The sequence below is a fragment of the Saccopteryx bilineata genome, chromosome 2, assembly GCF_036850765.1.
Source record: "Saccopteryx bilineata isolate mSacBil1 chromosome 2, mSacBil1_pri_phased_curated, whole genome shotgun sequence".
NCBI lineage: Eukaryota > Metazoa > Chordata > Mammalia > Chiroptera > Emballonuridae > Saccopteryx > Saccopteryx bilineata.
In genome coordinates, this window is record NC_089491.1 from 316,532,299 (window position 1) to 316,555,536 (window position 23,238).

The following is a 23,238-nucleotide window of genomic DNA, read 5'->3' on the forward strand; positions in this document are numbered from 1 at the left end:
AGCCTCCAGACCTGTGAGAAATAGATGTTTAAGCCACTCAGTCTATGATAACTTTGTTATAGCAGACTGAGCAAATTAAGAAAACCATGAAGAAAGAGGTCAGAGACACCATGTAATTTGCCCATGATCAAACAGAATGTAAGTGGTAAAGTTGGGTTCAGTCCCAACTGTGTCTGACTATAGTGTAACATGCATGTTTTTAGCCTCCACAATGGCACTTCAGTTGGTCAGTTTGTTTTGTTTATTTTTATTATTGTTGTTGTTACACAGTAGATTTTTCCAGGTGTTTGTTACCAAGGGATACAAGCTAGGGTGGTCTTTCCTGTATGAGATATTGTGGCATTACAACAACCTACTGGACATGATAATCTGGAGGAAATTAGAAAATGCTTAGGACTAAATAATAACACAAACACTACATACCAGAACTCATGAGATATACAGTTAAAGCAACAAAATAAAGAAGGATTTAAGATTTAAAAGTTTTTATAGAAATGTGAATGGTTGAAAATGAGTAATCTGAAAGACAGCCTCAGGAGCCCACAGTAACACACAGTTCAACAACACACCCTCAGACTGACTTTCTCTCCAGTCTTATTTTATTTTTTCTAGTGCTCCTGAGTTCTCCTCCTTGGGGTCCCTTCTTGAAATAAACGCCATATTTGTAGGCATTTGTTGCAGTAATATAATGTTATAGTAATTAAATATATAGAAAAATATGGAAGATATATAGAAATAATTAGGATATAATATTAAAAGCAATTAAGGAAAATAAATAAAGTTATGCCATCTGGATAGTGTTGGGCAGATAAAATATATTATGCTCACTTTGTTAAAATGGCACTGCCCATGTGGAAGCCTGTAGCCCAGGTGATGGGCGTGATTATGTTAATATGTGTTGGGGGAGGGCTTTCATGCCAAAAAGTTTTAAAAGGAAGAGAGATCACGTTGTTCCAGAGAAGAGTGATTACGTTCTAGGAGGAGACCATGCTATAGGAGAGCAGAGAAAGGACACGTGGAGGAGGCTGGGAGAAGCAGCCAAGATGGTGAAGTGTTGAAGGAGAAGCCAGTTTGTGCAGAGAGAAGGATATGGGAAACAGAGGTGAATAAGGCTGGGAAGGTTAGAAACCTTAGATTCTAGGAAACTTGGATAAGTCAGTAGCTTTGTGAGCACTGAATGAGTGGGTTTTGGAGCCCAGTGTGTGTTTTTACTTGCCTGCCAGGTGCAAGCCAGGATTAAAGGTCATGGCCCACCAGTTCTTGGCTCCATTGTTTCATTACCATCTGTCCGAATCTGATGCGAACCTGCATGGACCAGGCGGCTGTGATGGTGGCCGTGGCTACTAGCCATACAGATAGGAATTAACCTAGTGCATACAGATATGATAGGCAGACTTTGCCTTTCATGCAGGACCCAGTTAGTGTGCGTGTGAAGTTATATATAGATAAGAAGTGGCTGATGTCATAACTCTGTAGGTTAACATAAACAAGAAGCTTCTCAAGGAATACCTTAAAAGTAGCTTGATGTGACATTTCAGTAGATTAATATAAAAGGGGCTCCCTGAGAGGAACTCTCAAAAAGGTGGTTTGAGGTGATAATCCTGTAGATTGACACCTGTTAGAAAGCATTGGCCAGAAAAGGTTCTAAAGCTAGGGGCCCTTCCTGCTGCGGTAGTTGCCCAGACTCCAATGTTGAACATGGACTGTCTCCATGCTGCTCTGACCAAGGACAGCCAAGAGGAGCACACCAGCAGAGCCCCCTTAAGCTGTACCCAGGCACACCAAAAGAATTTGTGAGTAATAAACTGCCTGTGTGATTCTTGCAACTAACATGTGTGTTGGTTGTGTCTTTCCTCCAGTGGCAGTTGGTCTTGGTACTGATAAGTAGAGAATCCTGATAGCCTCCTTCAGAGTTGTCTACAAGAGGCTGCCAGCCCTGCTGTTAAGCAGGAGTGTAACACTGTGCAGAGAAGTTGAATCAGGGATGCCTAATCCCTGGGACAGCATTCTCTTCTCTCAAACTATGCTTCTTTGGGAGAAAGAACTGAGCGAACATATCTCCACAAAATATTTGAAAAATTCTGCACTGCTCTTTATACTTTTAAGTTGAAATGTTATTTTTTTACTATACATTTAAATAGTTACAAAGAATATAATTTCTATATTGTATATATCATATATTAGCATTTTAATAAAATTATTCTTTATTATTTTGTGGGAATTTTAAACAAATAAACAAGGGAACAGCATAGTAGAATAAATCTCACATATGTCAGTCAGCTTTAATAATTATCAAATTATTGTCAATTTTGTTACATTTTATCTCCACTCATTGGTCTCCTCCAGTATCTTTTTGTTTTGTTGTTTTTTGTTAAGCAAATTCCAGACTCATGTCATTTGATCTGTAGGTGTCTTTAAATTAAGGACTCTTTCCCAGTAGTTAGGCTAAATATTTTCACACCTTAAAAATAGGCAAAATCTTTATACTATGAAATATCCATTTAGTGGTCACATTTCTTGTTCTTTTAAAAAGTCTTTCACTTTCTAATAATTCAGTTAAATTGAGGTTCAAAATAAGGTAGGTACAATTGTTACTAGTTAATATAGCTATTCAAGTATTTAAATCTGTAGATTTTCTGTCAATTTTTGGTCTTCTTGGAATTTTTTTTTTTAATTAAAGAAACCATGCTTTGTCACATAGAGCTTTTCACTGTGTGGATTTTGCTGACTGTGTCCTCATTGTGTCATTCAACAGCACTTAGACATTGGTATGGTTTTGTCTCTGTTTACATTGTGATATTTCTTCAGATGACTGCCCTTGGGCAACTGAATCTTCTCTGTCCTCAAGGGCAGAGAACCTGGGTGTTACTTCACTCTGGAGTAGTCCTCAGCCCAGGACATACAGGCAGGGGAGTAGACACCCTAGGTCTCCTGCCCTGTGCCAATTCTCTTGCCAGATCAGGTTGAAGCTGTCCTTCACACATCCTTGCCAAAACCACACACCTGCAGGTTTGTTTGTTGTTTTCCTTCACAGTGTACCCTGGTAACACTGCCTTAATAAACTACTTGCAAACAAAGCCTAGCCTCAGGGGCTGTTGCTGGGGAATCTAAACAATTACAATAAGTACCAGCTATCTTTCATTTTTTTTTTGTATTTTTCCAAAGTTAGAAGCAGGAAGGCAGTCAGACAGACTCCCGCATACACCCGACTGGTATCCACCAGGCATGCCTACCAGGGGGCGATGCTTTGCCCATCTGTGGTGTTGCTCTGTTGCAGCCTGAGCCACTCCAGTGCCTGAGGTGGAGGCCATGGAGCTGCCCTCAGTGCCAGGGCCAACTTTGCTTCAGTGGAGCCTTGGCTGCAGAAGGGGAAGAGAGAGATAGAGAGGAAGGAGAGGGGGAAGAGTGGAGAAGCATATGGGTGCTTCTCTTGTGTGCCCTGGCCAGGAATCAAACCCGGGACTTCCACATGCTGGGCTGACACTCTACTACTGAGCCAACTGGCCAGGGACAGTACCAGCTGTCTTTTTAAGAAGCTGATTCCTGTGGTGGGATTTTGGAATTGTCTTAGTCAGTGACCAGAAGAAGAAAAGAACCTCTACACTGGTGGTAAGTGGAGTGTGAAGAGCCCTTGGCATGTTGTAGTGCTGTCATCAATACCTTCTATGGTGAACTGGAGCACAACACAGTGAAAGATGTTGCACTGGATTGAGCAGTATCTTTGACATTTGAAATATACAGAGAAAATGGCAACCATAATTGTAGTAAGGTACCAAAAAGCTGCAAAATTAATATTGATATTCTAGGAGGAAAGATCAGCCTTTCCTTTCCTGTCCTTCCTGTGGGGAGGGGAGGGAGAAGAATGTAAAAGTTTCTGGCTTGCAAGGACAATGAGTCACTTAGTTTTAAAACTAAAATAAAGGTTAACTGAGAAACTTCTTCTCTTTCAATGAGAGACATAATTTACATACCACCCTACATTGATTGAAGTTCCTCCCCTTTCCTGGAATCTTGAGAGTAACATACCTCTAGGCAAAGGAGGAAAGATGAACCCTGAAAGATTGTAAACATCTTTGATTGTGTTATCTTGAAAGTCTTAATGTTTTTGTGTATCCCCTAAACAAATATTGTAAGCTTGTGCCATGACATCATGATCTCATCCTGTGTGTTATCAAGGGTTTATAACCAGCCCTTGAGATGTATTTGGTACACATGATTTGAGTCTGCAAATGCCCCGTGTCAGCCATATGCAGCCAGCATATTTAATAAATCTCCTCTTTTAATAAAACCCTTCAAAACTCATCTGGATTTGGTGTCTCTATGTAAACCTGCAGAAGGGAGGTACTGTATTTTCAGCATCTGGGGTACAGTATTTTACAACATAATGACAGTGGAATCGGTTGCTTGTTGCTGAGTGCTTTTGATATTTTAAAGAGAAAAAAATAAAAAGCTCAGATCATCCATTCCTTATTTTAAGACATGATATGAAAGTCAGAGGCCTCCATTATACAGTTTACAGAGCCCCTTATATTCTGCAGAGGGAAGATGGTGATAAACAGCAGGCTTGGGACCTAATTATAACCTTCATAAAAACTAACTTTGCAGCATCCATGTCTTCCTCATACCAAGGGCAGACCCTGATAAGGAAGAAATGGAACCTCAAGGCTGGGGATTAAAGCATTCATGAATGTGTGTGATAACCCTGAACTGTAGAATCCTCTGAATTTCCTCAGCCTGCAGAAGGGAGGCACTCTTCCTGAATGGAAATATCAGCTCACATGTTCCCATGGGCTGAAGACTATGAAGAAGCTTCAACTGAAGCAGATGTCTTGTAAGACAATGCTTGTCTAACTGAAGATGTCTCTGATATGTTCTCCTGGCCATTGGTCAAGTCTCAGAAGAGACAACTGGGTTAGTGCTGGTCTTTCAAAGGGAGGAAAGAGTTATCCACTGAAGGTTCTACAGGTATGTGGACCAGCACATGGGAGAGCTTAGCTGGGAGAGGATAATGAAGATGGTAGACCATGAGGAGTGAGGTATGAGACTGATAAGGGGCGTGTTTATTGATATGGGCAATACTTATTATCAGTTCTCCAGAATCAGTCCCAATATGCTGCTGACTTGCCCTTGGGACTTGGAAAAGGTTGTGACCCACACTAAATGAAGTGGAGATGTCAGAACCACCTTAGCAGACTATTAAGAAAAAAATCAGGTTTGAGAGGTGGATTTGCTAGACTGAATCTATCATATAACTGCTACACCCATCAACTGAATCTGGTCTTCAGAGGGCCTAGAAGGCACTCCTTTCACTAAAGTTATAATGAGTGTACTGGTGAAGGGGCATCAGCATCATTGATAAGCCAAATAGTAGCTGTCCCTTGTAGCCTGGGCTGAGAAAGGACATATTTATTGACCTGGGCTCCATAGTGCAATGAGGGTGATAAGATTAGATGTAGCAGAGGATAGGCAGCATGAGCTAGCCATCAGAGGCAAGGTAGCTCAACATTTTCAAATTAATTGGTATAGTCCAGCATATCAAGTAGCTAAAAAAAATCTTATGTTCATATACATTGATACATAAAAAGTATTTGACAAAATCCAACACCCATTCATTATAAAAATGTTCAGCAAACTAGAAATAGACAAGAAATTTCTCATCTGGATTAAGAATATCTACAAAAAAACCCCTTACAACCAAGATTATACCTAATGGTGAGAAACTGGAACCGGTACCCCAAGATCAAGAACAAAGCCATCATGTGCTCTCTCAGTACTCCTATTCAGTATCTTAATGGAAACCAGAATAAAAAGAAAATAAATGCTTTACCTTCAATGACAGGGAGCTTAACTCCATGTTTTTTAATTGTGAGCTTTTTATAGTTACTCTGTTCCAAATAATACAGTGTAGTAAGTTGAATGTTGCAGAAAAGGTAAGGAGAGTAACTTCACAGTGAATAAACCTGACATACCCTACCTCAGCCAGGTGATCAAGGTGATAAATCATGTCAGTAGTATGTACTCTTCTATGTTTTGAAATGATACTTTACCTTGGTAGTCTTCCTCCTAAAACTCAATAACTACAGTCTAATCATAAGAAAAACATAGACAAATCAAATTGAGAAATAGTCTAAAAAATTCTGACCAGGACCCTTCAGAATTGTCAAAGTCATCAAAAACAAGAAAAGTCTGAGTAACTATCGGAGTCAAGAGGAGCCTAGGAAGACAAGACAAATAAGGTATCAATGGTTTTTAATTAATATAATAAATGTACCATATTAATATAAAATGTTAATAAGGGAAACTGGGTATGGAGTTTATGGGAATTTTCTGTACTATCTTCACTTTTCTGTAAACCAAAAACTTTTAAAATATAAGGTCTATTAAAAAATCAAAACTGGAGGGAAGTGGTCACTGAGGTGGTGTGAAGCTCACACCACCGAACTGAATTATAAACTAATTTATGAACAATCAGTGTGAAAAACCAAATCTGGACTACAAGAAGAGCTTTCAAAAACCAAGGAGCAAAGAAGAAGCCACAACAAACCTGGTAGGGAACACCTGAATCTTCCCTGCTTACAGGAACGGGGGGGGGGGGAGTGAGGCTGGGCTCTCACTCCAAGGAAAAGAACATTAAATACTGCTCACAGCCACTTGCCTGGCAACCAGGGAATGAGCTGAGTTGAAAGGGGCCGCTTGTCTTCCAAAAAGAAAGGAGAGAGAGAGAGATGGATGGTGAGGGGGAGAGGAATATAGGTGATGACATAAAAAGCTGACTCACTCAGTGCTGGAGGTGGCCATAACTGGAGGAGGGCCTGATCCTTCCACAAAGCAAAATACAAAAGTACTTCCAGGTCACAGAGATACAGACATCTCTCTAGCTCCAATCAGCGCAACAAGACACAGCTGGAAACAAGAAGTGGGGAGGAGGGACAGTAACTCAGGTCTCCATGGATATCTGAGATACACCTCCCCCTACTGAAGCTGAAAAGCAACCCACCCCCAAAGAGATTAACTGGCAGAAGAGGACTTCAGAGCCTCAGGTCACATCCACCGCATTCCTGGATACAGTTTCAAATAAGCCCCCTGCTGAGATCAGCAAACAAGACAATCACCTGTTAAAAAAATAAACAAATCAAGACTTCAAAGCAGCCCAAATCCTAAAGTGGATTACAAATAATAGCTGATGCCAACCCAAGAAGACCTAGAAACAACACAAGTAAAAACTGGAGGCAGACAACACCAAGCCTAGACTCAACCAGCACTACACAATGAGAAGACAAAGAAGTGCAATCCAAATGAAATCACAAGAGAGACCTTCAGGAGATGAATTGAGTGATATGGAAATAATCAAACTTCCGGATGCGGAGTTTAAAATAATGATTGTAACGATGCTTAGAGATCTTAGAACTACAATGGATGATTATCACAAACACCCAAATAAAGAAATAGCAAGTATAAAAAAGGATATTGAAATATTAAAAAAGAATCAGTCGGAGATGACAAATACGGTATCAGAAATGAAGACCACAATGGAAGGAATTAAAAACAGGATGGAGCCCTGGCCGGTTGGCTTAGTGGTAGAGCGTCGGCCTGGTGTGCGGGGGAACCGGGTTCGATTCCCAGCCAGGGCACATAGGAGAAGCACCCATTTGCTTCTCCACCCCACCCCCCTCCTTCCTCTCTGTCTCTCTCTTCCCCTCCCGCAGCCAAGGCTCCATTGGAGCAAGGATGGCCCGGGCGCTGGGGATGGCTCCTTAGCCTCTGCCCCAGGCACTGGAGTAGCTCTGGTTGCAGCAGGGCAATGCCCCAGAGGGGCAGAGCATCGCCCCCTGGTGGGCAGAGCGTCGCCCCTGGTGGGCATGCCGGGTGGATCCCAGTCGGGCGCATGCGGGAGTCTGTCTGAATGTCTCTCCCCGTTTCCAGCTTCAGAAAAATACAAAAAGAAGAAACAAACAAACAAACAAACAAAAACAGGATGGATAAAGCTGAGGATCGAATCAGCGAGTTGGAGGACAACTGGAATGAAGACATGAAAGCAGAGAAAAAAAAGAAAAGATACTCAAAAAGTCTGAGGAAACTCTTAGAGAGCTCTGTGACAACATAAAGAGAAAAAACATCCACATCATAGGGGTTCCTGAAGAAGAAGAGAAGGAACAAGAAATAGAGGCTTTATTCAATCATATCGTAGCTGAAAACTTTCCTAAATTAATGCAGGAGAAACTCTCACTAATTCAAGAAGCACAGAGAACTCCACTTAAAAGAAACCCAAAGAAACCTACACCAAGACACATCATAATTAAAATACCAAAGCTAAGTGATAAAGAGAAAATATTAAAAGCTGTGAGAGAAAAAAAAGCTATCACCTACAAAGGAGCCCCCATAAGGATGACATCAGACTTATTAATAGAAACACTTGAAGCCAGAAGGGAATGGCAAGAAAAATTCAAAGTAATGCAAAACAAGAACCTACAACCAAGACTACTTTATCCAGCAAGGCTATCATTTAAAATTGAAGGAGAAATAAAAAGTTTCCCAGACAAAAAACAACTCAAGGAATTCATTACAACTAAACCAATGCTGCAGGAAATGTTAAGGGGCATGGTGTAAACTGATCAAAATGGGAAAAGAATATAGCAAAAGACGAATACAGCTTTAAAGAATAAAATGGCAATAAGCAACTACATATCAATAATAACCTGAAATGTAAATGGATTAAATGATCCAATCAAAAGACATAGGGTAGCTGCATGGATAAGAAAACAGGACCTGTACATATGCTGTCTACAAGAGACACACCTTAAAACAAAACATGCACATAAGTTGAAGGTAAAAGGATGGAAAAAAACATTTCATGCAAATAGAAATGAAAAAAAAGCAGGGGTAGCAATACTTATATCAGACAAAATGGACTTTAAAACAAAGAATATAGTAAGAGATAAAGAAGGCCACTACATATAAATAAATAAAAGGAGCAATCCAACAGGAAGAGATAGCCATTATAAATATCTACGCACCTAATATAGGAGCACCTAAATATATAAAGCAGATTTTAATGGATATAAGGAGCGAGATCAACAGCAACACTATAATAATAGGGGATTTTAATTCCCCACTAACATAACTAGATAGATCCTCAAGAAAGAAAATTAACAAAGAAACAGCAGACTTAAAGGACACACTATATCAACTCGATTTAATAGATATCTACAAAACCTTTCACCCTAAAGCGGCAGAATATACATTCTTTTCAAGTGCTCAAGGTACATTCTCTAGGATAGACCACATGTTAGGGCACAAAGGTGGTCTCAACAAATTAAAGAAGATTGAAATTATATCAAACACTTTCTCTGATCACAATGGCATGAAACTAGAAATCAACCACAAAAGAAAAGCTCAAAAATTCTCAAACACATGGAAACTAAAGAGCAGGTTGTTCAATAATGAATGGATTAAGAATGAGATCAGCCCTGGCCGGTTGGCTCAGCAGTAGAGCGTCGGCCTAGCGTGCGGAGGACCCGGGTTCGATTCCCGGCCAGGGCACACAGGAGAAGCGCCCATTTGCTTCTCCACCCCTCCGCCGCGCTTTCCTCTCTGTCTCTCTCTTCCCCTCCCGCAGCCAAGGCTCCATTGGAGCAAAGATGGCCCGGGCGCTGGGCATGGCTCTGTGGCCTCTGCCTCAGGCGCTAGAGTGGCTCTGGTCGCAATATGGCGACGCCCAGGATGGGCAGAGCATCGCCCCCTGGGGGGCAGAGCACCGCCCCTGGTGGGCGTGCCGGGTGGATCCCGGTCGGGCGCATGCGGGAGTCTGTCTGACTGTCTCTCCCTGTTTCCAGCTTCAGAAAAATGAAAAAAAAAAAAAAAAAAAAAAGAATGAGATCAAAGAAGAAATAAAAAAATTTCTAGAAATGAATGATAATGAGCATACAACAACTCAAAATTTATGGGACACAGCAAAAGCAGTCCTGAGAGGGAAGTTCATAGCACTACAGGTACACTTTAAGAAGCTAGAGAAAGCTCAAATAAACAACTTAACCCTGCATCTAAAAGAACTGGAAAAAGAACAGCAAGTAAAGCCTAAATGTAGTAGAAGGAAGGAAATAATAAAGATCAGAGCAGAAATAAATGACATAGAGACTAAAGAAACAATAGAAAGGATCAATGAAACTAGGAGCTGGTTTTTTGAAAAGGTAAAAAATATTGATGAACCTTTAACTAGACTCACCAGGAAAAAGAGAGATAGGACTCAAATAAATAAAATTAGAAACGAGAGGGGAGAAATAACAACTGACACAACAGAAATACAAAGGATTGTAAAAAAAATACTATGAAGAACTGTATGCCAAAAAACTAGACAACCTAGATGAAATGGACAAATTCCTTGAAACATACAGTCTTCCAAAAATCAATCTGGAAGAATCAGAAAACCTAAACAGACCAATTACAACCAATGAGATCTAAACAGTTCTCAAAAAACTCCCAACAAAGAAAAGTCCTGGGCCTGATGGCTTCACAAGTGAATTCTACCAAATATTCAAAGAAGAACTAACTCCTATCCTTCTCAAGCTATTTCAAAAAATTCAAGAGGAAGGAAGACTTCCAAGCTCCTTTTACGAGGTGAGCATAATTCTGATTCCAAAACCAGGCAAAGACAACACAAAGAAAGAAAATTATAGACCAATATCCCTGATGAATATAGATGCTAAAATCCTCAACAAAATATTAGCAAACCAGATCCAACAATATATGGAAAAAATCAAACACCATGATCAAGTGGGATTTATTCTTGGGAGGCAAGGCTGGTACAATATTCGCAAATCTATCAATGTTATTCATCACATAAACAAAAGGAAGGAGAAAAACCACATGATAATTTCAATAGATGCAGAAAAAGCATTTGGTAAAATCCAGCACCCATTCATGATCAAAACTCTCAGCAAAGTGGAAATACAGGGAACATACCTCAACATGATAAAAGCCATCTATGACAAACCCACAGCCAACATCATACTCAATGGGCAAAAATTAAAAGCAATCCCCTTAAGATCAGGAACAAGGCAGGGGTGCTCCCTTTCACCACTCTTATTCAACATAGTCCTGGAAGTCCTAGCCACAGCAATCAGACAAGAAGAAGAAATAAAAGGCATTCAAGTTGGAAAAGAAGAAGTAAAACTATCATTATTTGCAGATGATATGATATTGTATATAGAAAACCCTAAAGTCTCAGTCAAAAAACTACTGGACCTGATAAATGTATTCAGCAAGGTGGCAGGATATAAAATTAATACTCAGAAATCAGAGACATTTTTATACACCAACAATGAACAATCAGTAAGAGAAAGTAAGGAAACAATCCCCTTCACTATTACAACAACAACAAAAAATAAATTACCTAGGAGTACATTTAACCAAGGAGACTAAAGATTTGTACTTGGAAAATTATAAAACATTGATAAAAGAAATCAAGGAAGATACAAACAAGTGGAAGCATATACTATGCTCATGGTTAGAAAGAATAAACATAATTAAAATGTCTATATTACCCAAAGTAATTTATAAATTCAATGCAATAGCAATTAAAATACCAATGACATACTTCAAAGATATAGATCACATATTCCAAAAATTTATATGGAACCAAAAGAGAACACGAATAGCGTCAGCAATCTTAAAAAAGAAGAAGAAAGGGGAAGGTATCACACTTTCTTATATCAAGCTATACTACATGGCCATTGTACTCAAAACAACCTGGTACTGGCATAAGAACAGGCACATAGATCAATGGAACAGAACAGAGAACCCAGAAATAAACCCAGAGCTCTATGGACAACTGATATTTGACAAAGGAGGTAAGGCATACAATGGAGTAAAGACAGCCTCTTCAACAAATGGTGTTGGGAAAATTGGACAGCTACCTGCAAAAAAATGAAACTAGACCACCAACTTACACTATTCACAAAAATAAACTCAAAATGGATAAAAGACTTAAATGTAAGGCGTGAAACTATAAGCATCTTAGAAGAAAACATAGGCAGTAAGCTCTCTGACATCTCTCACAGCAATATATTTGCTGATTTATCTCCACGGGCAAGGGAAATAAAAGACAGGATAAACAAGTGGGACTATATCAAACTAAAAAGCTTTTGCACAGCCAAAGACAATAAGAACAGAATAAAAAGACAAACTACACAATGGGAGAACATATTTGACATAGCGTCTGATAAGGGGTTAATAACCAAAATTTATAAAGAACTTGTAAAACTTAAAACCAAGAAGACAAACAATCCAATCCAAAAATGGGCAAAAGAAATGAATAGACACTTCTCCAAAGAGGACATACAGATGGCCAATAGGCATATGACAAAATGCTCAACATCACTAATCATTAGAGAAATGCAAATTAAAACCACAATGAGATATCACCTCACACCAGTCAGAATGGCGCTCATCAACAAAACAACACAGAATAAGTGCTGGCGAGGATGTGGAGAAAAGGGAACCCTCCTACGCTGCTGGTGGGAATGCAGACTGGTGCTGCCTCTGTGGAAGATGGTATGAAGATTCCTCAAAAAATTGAAAATTGAACTGCCTTTTGACCCAGCCATCCCACTTTTAGGAATATACCCCAAGGACACCATAGAATGGTTCCAGAAGGAGAAATGCACCCCCATGTTTATAGCAGCATTGTTCACAATAACGAAGATCTGGAAACAGCCCAAGTGTCCGTCAGAGGACGAGTGGATTAAAAAGCCCTGGTACATATATACTATGGAATACTACTCAGCCATAAGAAATGAAGACATCGGATCATTTACAATAACATGGATGGACCTTGATAACATTATACGAAGTGAAATAAGTAAATCAGAAAAAACTAAGAACTACATGAACCCATACGTAGATGGGACATAAAAATGAGACTCAGAGACATGGACAAGATTGTGATGGTAACAGGGAGTGGGTGGAGGGCTGGGGAGGGGGCGAGGAAGAGAGGGAGGTAGTTGGGGGAGGGGAGGGGCATAAAGAAAACCCGACAGAAGGTGACGGAGGATGATTTGACTTTGAGTGAGGGGTATGCAGCATAATCAAAGGTCAAAATAATCTGGAGATGTTTCCTTGGAACATATGTACCCTGATTTATCAATGTCACTGCATTAAAATTAATAAAAAAATAAAATAAAAGACTTAGGCAAATTAAAAACAAAAAAATCAAAACCTAAGAATTCAAAATAATTTTTTTTATATATTCTGGGTGTTTCTAGTTACTTCTTCCTTTGCCCCAATCTCCCTCCCTCCTAACCCTATTCTACCCAGACTCCTGTCCTCTTAGGAGGACTTGAGCCTCTGTTCTCATCCTCTAAGTCATGAGAGGCACTGACAAGTGCTCACCCAAGGAGTGATGTGGTCAGATTGGAATTAAGTGAAACACCCTGTCCTCTATGTGATGGGTAGATTGTGGGGTATATTGACAGGAGGTAAAGAAAACCAGCTACAAGGCATTGCAATAGTTCTGGTAAAAAATAATCTCAGTCCAAGCTTCAGAGGTGTGTGTAGTGATAGCAAGAACTTGATCATTGGTCGGGGTTAGGGAGGAAGAGGAGTGAGGAATGACGACAGTATCTCCAGTTTAGGTGAATGCACAGATGATAGTATCGTTCTCCAAAGAGAGACTACCTACCGAGGTAAGAGAATAAGTGCTGCTGGAGTTGAGTGGGAGGAGGAATGCTAAATGCCATTCAGACCCATTTTGTTTGGGTGCTTATGGAAGTCTCAATAAAAATGTTCCTGACATATCTCCATGCTTATGGTAAAATAACTTTGGGTAACTTGAGACAAACTGCCTGAGATGATGCAGTTAAATAGCTAAAGGCTGGTTATCCAGGAAAGAGGGAGTGCCACATCCTGAAGAAGTGAATGATGACAGCTGAATCTACAGAAATGCCAGAGAGAGTAACAGCTACAGAGACCTTAGATTTACATTTTTCTAGCCAATTCCAGAAATATGGCTTTCTATGACTTAAGCCTGCCCAACTTTTATTTCCTTTAGTGAATTGTCACACTCCCCCTCAGAGACCTGTCCTGGGAGTCACCCCTCTTCCCACCTTGCCCAATTCTGCTTCTAATGCTTTTCTAAAATCTTTCTTAACCAAGTAGTCAGTCCATAGACTCTTGGGAAACATGAGGACATTTTACAAAGAGGAAACCCAGGAAGGGACCAAACCCAGAGGGAGCTTCCACTCCCCACCCATCCCCTTGACCATGGGCTAAGACTGGGTTCCATGTGTGTAAGGCAGTGCCGGGCTGAGATGGCTAGATCCTCTTCCTCCAACCAAAATAACTTATTCCCCCTTCATGACTAGCAAGTGTTGCTTTTAGGTGCATGATGAAGTTGTTTATCTTTTGGTTTGGTGTTGGTTTGATTTTGTTTTTAGAAGCTATTGAAGTATTGGATGGTTTGAGGAGCAAACTTAAAGAGGAGTCAAGATGTTTATCCTCCTTTGGGAGTTGGCCAAGACAGTCAGTTGCAACCATTGACCTACATATGGGTTTTTATACAGTGAGAGACAGGAACAAAAGCCAAAAAGAACACAAGATTCCAGGACTTCCAGGATTTATTCTGTATCATTGTACACACTCACAGATTCAGCTCTAATACTGGGGATGAAGTCACAATTACTGTAGTAACTGTCCTCAGGCAGAGGCTCTGGCCACCTGAGATTGAGATTGGGTGGGATTGAAGTCATTATGAATAGGTGCTGGGCTATAACTTCCCCCTTCTCCCCCACTCTATCACAGAGACATTCAGAAGGCCAGGGTCAGGCAGGTTTACAGATGAGGTGGGCTATCCACACTGGGAGGTCTGAGGTAAGTAAGGGCACTGGCTCAGCTCTCTCTCCACTTGTGTGGAATGGTCTGAGGGCCTCTGGGATACCGGGGGTGGTTACTTATGTTTAGGAGGCCACTGCACCTCTTGAATCTTCTGCTGCTCATCTACAGCAGGCAAGACTTCTTCCTTCAGGGGCTGGATTGTGTGGGTCTCTTGGACTTGTCCAGGAGCAGGGACAAATGTAGGTTTCTCCAGCTGATTCTCCTGCTGTTCTGCTGGCTCCAGCTGCTTCTCCTGCAGCCCCATGTGCTCCGGAAGCTGTTCTTTCTTTTTCAGTTGCTCTTCTCTCTTTGCTAGCTCTTGATCTAATTGCTGGTCTAGTAGCTTCTTCTCCTGTTCCAGCTGTTCCTTTAGCTCCTTCTCCTTTTGTGCTTTATCCTCCTCTAGCTGCTGCTTTAAGTCTTCTGCTTCCTGATTCTCATGCTGCTCCTGTGGCTGCTGCTGCAGTTCCTGCTCCTGTTGCTCCTGCTGCTTCTGCTGTTCCAGATGCTGTTCCTGCTCCTGTGACTCTTGTTGCTGCTGCTGCTGTTCCAGATGCTGTTGCTCCTGCTGCAGCTTCTCAGGCTGTAGCTCACAGTCTTGCTCAGGCACCTGCTTCACAGGAGTTGTGTGTTTCTCCCTGTGTTCCAAGGGGATCTCCTTTGGCAGCTCAGAGGATACCTCCTGGCATGGGACAGGCAGTGGAGTCGGCTGCTTCACTTGCTCCGGCTGGGTATCCGTGGGAGGAGAAACTGGCTTAAGGGGCTCCTGACTGAGGAAAGGAGGCAGGATCACTGGCAGAAGGTTTTGCTGGGACATCTTAGAAGCTGCTTTAGGTCAATCTGAAAGACAGGAGGGGTCACAGCAGTGGCTGAAGAGAGGAAGTAGATGAATTCCACAGAAATCAGTGCCCAGTTTCTTAGGACCCCTCTCTCCCTGGAGCCAAGCACTCTCCCACCACCTCCAGCTGTCTGTCATTCTCCAGAGGCCACAGAGAGTGGGGGTAGTAACAGCGAGAGGTGGAGGTAGGCCCTCCTGGGAGCCTCCGTCTTCCTGAGGGAGGTCTGCCCCCAGAGCTGCTCTACAAAGGTGGGCTGGGTGTCCCTGCACCTCCTGCCCACAACTCATCATTGTCTCTCTTCATTTCTGACTTTCATCAAAAAAGGAGGAGAGGAGAGTTTGGAGATTACAACAGAAAGAGGTAAGTTCCTAAGAAAGAAAGGTTTCCTGGAGGAATCCTGAGTCCTGGAAAGAAGTAGTATGTTGGAGAGGACATGAGAGGTCATGGCATGAGCCCTGGATTGGAGTCACATGACACAGTGTTGGTTAAATCTTCCACTGAAATTCTGTATGCTGCTGCTGGGCAAGAAACTTAGTCCCTCTGTGCCTCAGCTATCTCCTCTTTAACATGAGCCTATTGGCCTGTTCAAATGCAAAGCTACCTTCTCTCAGGACATCTGAGCTTTAGCTGCAGCCCAGGGCTCAGGTAAAGGTGCTGGGGGGCTGAGAGGAGCTGCAAGGTTGCTGAGAGCGGAACTGGCTCTTTCAAGTCTCCATTTTTAAGTTGGATTTTCCTGCTCATTCTATGCTTGGGTTTCTACAAATAAAAAGTTTTCTCTGGCTCTGGCTGATTGGCTTAGTGGTAGAGCATCAGCCCAGTGTGTGGATGTTTCAGGTTCGACTCCTAGTCAGGGCACACAGGAGAAGCGACCATCTGCTTCTCCATCCTTCCCCCTCTCCCTTCTCTCTCTTTCTCTCTCTCTCTCTTTCTGTCTCTCTCTCTCTCTCTCTCTCTCTCTCTCTCTATCTCTTCCTTTTCCACAGCCATGGTTCAATTGGTTTGAAAGCTTCAGCCCTGGGTGCTGAGGATGGTTTCATGGAGCCTCTGCCTCAGGTGCTAAAAATAGCTCAGTAGCTAGCATGGCCTCAGCCCCAGACAGGGGTTGCTGGGTAGATCCTAGATGGGGTGCATGAGGAAGTCTGTCTCTTTATCTCCCTTCCTCTCACTTGGAAAAGAAAAAAAGGTTTTCCTCATTCTGAAGCTTTCTCTTTTGCCACAGAACCAAGAGTTACAAGAATTTTTCTGAAGCCCCTATACCTATAAGGAAGGAAAAATCACAGTCAATATAAAACAATTTTAGGAAAGAATTTGGCCATATTCCCCTTGCATTCCCATCTTATTCCTACCTCCCCTCACTCTCACTCTCACTCTCTCACACACAAACACAAACACAAAGTCCAAAATATGGTCCCAAGAAAAGATAGGACAGGGGGAGACTGTCATCTGTTCTGTTTCCATGCTATGGCATCTACCCCTCATCACAGTGGCCTGAGTCCTTTCGGAAAAACAGATAATTCAGCTGAACCCAGTCTATGAGTGATACCTGCACCCACATTGGCTAGCCACTCCAACCACATTTCTGGCCTGCAGGAGGCCCTGGGTCCCAACTCTGCTTCTGCTGCCTAACACTTACCAAGCTCACGGTAGGGATGGCTGGAGAGGCTTCTTGTGGAATGCTGAACTGAGCAGGGGCCAGGCACCCTTTATACCAACCTGGCCACGTTCCCAGGTTGAAGGAGATGGACTGGTTTCACCACTGAAGTTGGTCAACTTCCTCTAGCCCTCCCTGACTCATCACAGGCACCTAAAGCACATAACCCCTCGGGGCCCCTTTTCACAGACAGGGCTCCTGCCTCGCCAGAAGGCTCTGAGTGCTCAGAAACTGCCATCTTACTTGTGATCTGGGCCCAGGGAGATGAGGAAAGCAGCTCAGGATCTGGGTCCCCTTTTCCTATTGTTTTACCACCTCAGCCAAGCATCTCTGAATCTCAATCCATCTGTAAAATGGGCTTATCTTAATTATTAGACTGAGAGCTTCATTTCCAAGGGCAAGAAATGGAAGGTTATGTGTCTCTCTGGAAAGTCCAGACCAGGCTGTGTGGTGTAAAGGTGGGAAGAAACACTTCTTGTGAAGAGATTGAGTCACTAGAGATCCCCTTGGCCATTAATCCCCAGCCCATCTACTTTCAGGACCTATCTATCACTCTATTCTGTGAGGCAATAAACTGTCTTCAGGGGGAGAAGACTTTAGGACCAACATGGGCAAGCAAAAGGCTATGGAAGTCTCCTATGTGCCAGAGGCTGGCCAGACCTCTTGTCCAAGGCAGAAGTTCCCAAGAATAAAAACTCATAGAAACTCCAAAGCACAGGCCATTCTAGGCCAGAAAACAGGCATTAAATACACAATATACAGAATAAGGTTGCTTTTTATGATGCTAAAACAAATGCTTTCTATATATTTTTTGAAAATGGATGAAGGTGTAACGATAAAATCAAATCATCCATTGCTTTCTCCAAACTATTCTCTACAAAGAGCGTACTCTGAAGTGGGTATTGCAGCTCATCCCTCCCCTGCATTGGTGATGACTCAGTGCACCTGGAATAAAATCCAAACTCACTGCCATGGTGTCAGAAACTCTGGCTGAGGGTCCTCAGTTCCCAGGTGGAGCTCAGTGCTCCCCCATCAGGGTGTAGTGCTCCCCAGACCCCTGGGTTTTTGTGTCTCGGCCTCAGCGTGAGTGTTGGCGCTGCCAGAGAGTCCTCCCTGACTACCCCATCCACAGGGTTATCTCCTGTTTCACTTCACATCACAGTTGAAGGCTCTTTTATTTGCATTTGGTCACTTGTTTATTTCCTATCCCTCACTGGAGAATAAGCTTCATAAGGCAAAGGCTGGTTTGCCTGCTGTGTCTTCCACCACATCCCCAGAACCCATCATAACCACAACATAGAATCAGTGCTCTACAAACATTAAATGAAGGGATAAGTGAACAGTGAATCTCACCACCTACAGATAACTACTAGTCAAGAATTTAATGTAATATGTGTGTGTGTAAACAAAACTGAATTGTGATATACTTTTTATGATTGGTTAATAGCCTATTTATGGGCATTATTTACTTAAACTCTCTACAACCTAATCAAGGAGAGAGAGAGAGAGAGAGAGAGAGAGAGAGAGAGAGAGAGAGAGAGAGCTACTAAAGCATCATGAAGACACATACTTATTTCTGAGGTTATTTCTGAGAAACTCATGATTCCTCATGAATTTCCCAAAAGGCACTTTCCTTCCAGCCCCTAATAGATCAGTTCACAGTGTTAACTTTGCTATGCCCCTTGGGCTCAGTCTGAAAAGAGAGCTGGAGGGACTCCTACATCTGAAAGTCTATCCTGTCCTCATTTCTTTTCTGTTCCCTGAGCCCACGAGGGACCTCGTTCTGCTTCCTCCATAGTATAGGGACTGTGTCATTTTGGGGGCAGGGAAGTTCTCCCCTTTACCCCGCCCAGGAGGAACTAACCAGGCATCCTCACATGGGCACCCATGGCCTTGAGCTCTACCACTGACCTCACATGGCAGGAATCTGCCTCTCCCCAACCCTTGACAGTCAGTCCCAGGGCAGCAGATCTGGCTCCCAGAAGTCACACCAGTCTTATGAGATTTTCAGGACTGTATCTAGCTGCCAGATCTGCCTCATGCCCTCTGATTCATACAGAATAATTAGAGCTTTGGGGGGGGGGGGAGAGGGTGTATGAGCATTTGGCCACTGGGCAAAGTTACGGTGTGGGAAGGAGAGAGGAATATGAAGCTGAGGGGTGTGTGTGTGTGTGTGTGTGTGTGTGTGTGTGTGTGTGTGTGCAGGGCAGGGTTTGGAGAAGCTAGAGCATTTTTTAAAGGTCTCAGATGCCCCATTTTCTGCCCTTAGGTTGCCCTATGTGGGGGCCACACATGCTTGTACATTGGGAAGATTCCCTCAGTGTCTATGTGAGTGACCTCATAGGGTCCACACGATAGGTAAGGGTAACTGTCCAGCTCTGCCCACCATAATGAGGATGAGCTCACATCCTATGACATCTGCAGAGGCCTTGACCCCAGCTCGACCTCAGATCTTCTTTAGCCCAAGGAGGCCCTGGCTGTTGCTATTTCTCTCAGTGAGGCAACCTATTTGAACTGTTCCTTAGCTGTCGAGGGAGAAGGGGACTTATCACAGCATTCATTGTAGTAGGGGTGAAGGGCATTGAGAACAGCTTTTAGTTGACAATATGGGGTGATGTCAGATGGTCCTGGGAATGTGACTTGGGTCAAGACGTCTATGTTTCCTCCCATCTTGAGTAGCCACGCATGCTTAGGCTGTTCTGAGTGAGGCAGTGCCCCCACATTCTGAAGCCATGACCTCTGATTTCTCCCCATAGACCTCCTCCTCTGCCCAGGGCACTGTTGTCTACATGTCTCAGTCTGAACCTGCACTAGTCACCTCTCCAAATGCCCCAAGTCCTCACAGTCCTTCTGCATAGCCTCCTGAACCTAGCCTCTGTTCCTCATTGGCCGTTTGTGCCCATCTGCTATCTGCTGCTTGGGAGGGAACAAGACAAGGAAGGCGATGGGACCACAAAAAAGGCCAAGAGGCTGGTTCTTCCTCTCAGGGCTTCAGTGCATGTCCATCTGATGTGCCCATTTGCCCTTTAGAGAAATTTTTTTAAAATTTCTATCTATTGATTTTAGTGAGAGAGGAAGGGAGAGAGAGAGAAAGAGAGAGAGAGAGAAAGAGAGAGAGAGAGAGAGAGAGAGAGAGAGAGAAGAACAACAATCTGTTCCTGTATGTGCCCTGAGAAGGATTGAACTGGCAACCACTGTGTTTTGGGATGATGCTCTAACCAACTGAGCTATCCAGCCAGGGTCCATTTGCCTTTAGATCTTCCTCTGGCTTCCCCTCCTTGGCCTGTGGGATGACTGGTCCCACTTCCAGTCCCCAGTGTTAGCTCTTACTTTGCTCACTACAGAAGGCCCGTCCCAGTTCTGTTTCTGATGCAGCAAGAGAAGCAAAGGCATGACCAGCTCCTGAAGTGGTAAAAGGAGATGCTCAGTGTCCTCTCCGCCAGCTGGCAGAATGCCTGCTCTCTTGGGCTCACTGTTTGGAAAATCAGATTTTCTTGTAGTTGATTCTCTGCACTGGAAGGCAGCAGCATGTCTGAGCTGGAGGGGCCTTGGAAAATGCACGGGGATTTTTCTGTCCTCCCCCAGGGTTTGTCCCCTCTTGTGACAGGTGGGCATTGAAGTTAGAGAAAGGATATGAGTAGCCCAAGCACGGTGAGTCTGTGGTAGAACTGGACTGGAGTTCACGTATCCTGACCTCCCTCCGGGGGCTCTCTCCCCACTAGCCTCCTTCCCAGGTGCTTGAGCATCTGACGGCTATGTGGCAGGTTGCACTAGGAGAACTCTTCCAACCCTGACATCTTCCCACTCTGAACCAAGTTACTTACTGACTGCCTCAAGGAAGTCAGTTCTGGGTTTTCTGGAGGAAGGGCCAGTTTTCCTTAGCTCAGATTCAGCTAAAATGCCCTTGGGATGACTCTCATAGGCCTGGGAAACAGAGAGCTCTTCTTCCAGTCTGGTGGTGTTGAGGTTTATTTTCACCCAATTCCAGCTGGAGGAATCTGACTGTTCAGGATGGGTGCCAGCTTTAGAATCAGACAGGCCTGGGTATAAATTCTACTGTACCTCTTCTTACTGGGCAATTTGCTTTATCTCTATGACCCTCAGTTTCTTTGTCCTGAAAATATGAATAGCTCCTCCAATTTCTGTAAATATTTGGTGAGCAAATATATGTGGTTAGCACATAGATTGTACTCAGAAGCTGACTGTTTTATTGCTGGAAGTCACGGCCAGTGTTTGCTGATGGAACAGCTTGTATTACCTGCCTAAATATAGAGATTGAAGGATGCAAGGTCGTCAAAGGTCATCAGCTTTAACGTTCTCATTTTGCTAATGAAAACCCCTAAGCGCTAAAGGCACACACTGCCTGGGAGGGGAGTGGGGACAGAAATCATGTTCCTGACCTCCATAGGCTTCTCTTTCCAGTCCGTCTGCTGCTGGCCTCAGGCAACACCATAGCTCAACCTTGGGACATGTGTCCTCTGTGCTCAGGCGGCCCTGTGTGCAATGACTGTTTCTGAGTGGTGGGGCCCACTGAGGAATTCCAGTGGGTTTGCACTCTTACACCATGATATGCACGAAGGGGTCTGGGGGCCTGTGTGGGCAGAAGAGAGGCAGAAGTTTGGGTCTAACTTTGATGTGGACAAAGAGATCTAGGTAACAGGGTAGAACACAGGCAGCCACACAGAGCCAGAGACAGACTGTGGCTCTGCCAGTGCATGGCATGTGGAATGATTAGTGAAAAACACATGGATAGGACTCCATAGGCATGGTTCAGGGAGATAACGGCAGCAGGGATGGGCCCAGTTAGGTAGGGGGTAGACAGGAAGAGTGACAGAGTTATGGATGAGGGGATAGGGGAGGGAAAGCAGAGAGAGAAGAAACAGGTGCAGAACAAAAGGAGAGAAAGGGACCAAGTCCAGCCATGCTGCCTTCCCCGGAAGTGTGGTCAATGGCCAGACAAGTCAAAGGAGGCAAGGATGCCCAGGAATTGGCTGGCCTCCTGGCTTGCACTTCCTCCCTTCTCCCTCCCTGATAATTAAGGACCAGTGGGGAACATTTGACCCTACGTCAATTGCCTTCTGAGAGGAGAAATTGCTCTTTAAATTACTCTTGTAAATGGTTGCAGAGGCCATGTAGATGCATTTGGAATTGTGTGCATGCATATGTGTTTGTGTGTGCATGGGTGTGTATATTTGTGTGTGTGTGTCTGTGTGTATTAGTGTGTGTGTGCATAAGTGTATGTGAGTACGGGTGTTTGTGTATGTGTGTTGAGGTGGGAAAGGATTGAGCACATATCTGGTCCTGGAGAAGAGATTATTGCCAAAAGGAATTAGTTGCCCAAATTTCCCTGCATCCCATGGGTTCTGCTGAGTGAGCCCCAGAGAAGCCCCAGCCTTTCTAACTTCATCTGTTTCTAACTTCATCTGTTCTCCATATAGTGGACTATTTGTCAGGAAGCTATCCAGTTGACCTAGGCTCTGGATGGGTTGGCTTGGTCTAGAGTTTTAACAGGGCTCTGTTTTATCAGGACCTGTTTCTTCCTCCTGAACATACCTCCTTTTGGCCCCCTCCATCAAACCACACTCAGGGAAAGTGCTGGCTGCTGGGGCTCCAGTAGGACTAGTGTCCTGGAGATAGCCCTGACCTACTATTTCCCCTTTCAGTCTGTAGAAGGTATAAACCTGCTCCTGCTCTCAGGCAGGAAACTTCCATCTGATGGAGAGACAGGTACAGAAATTGATAGGCGCAACTTAGGCCATTTACTCGACTAACTGGCCTATGCATTGATATGCATGTGAGCAGACCAGGGCTGCAAGAGTCTCCCTGGGGATAATGCAAAGGAAACAAACTTTCATATCTGCTGTTTACCAGACATGGCACTAC

At 43.4% G+C, this 23,238-nt stretch overlaps 1 protein-coding gene across 1 annotated transcript; it reads right to left on the reverse strand.

Annotated features, from left to right (window-relative positions):
• Nucleotides 1-14,591: 14,591 nt before the first annotated feature.
• On the reverse strand, nt 14,592-17,475 carry IVL (involucrin). The gene is made up of 2 exons (XM_066262102.1): nt 17,338-17,475; nt 14,592-15,705 (listed from the first exon to the last, which is right to left on the reverse strand). The coding sequence occupies exon 2, from the start codon at nt 15,680-15,682 to the stop codon at nt 14,939-14,941; it is 744 nt and encodes a 247-aa protein (XP_066118199.1). The 5' UTR covers nt 15,683-15,705; nt 17,338-17,475; the 3' UTR covers nt 14,592-14,938.
• Nucleotides 17,476-23,238: the final 5,763 nt, after the last annotated feature.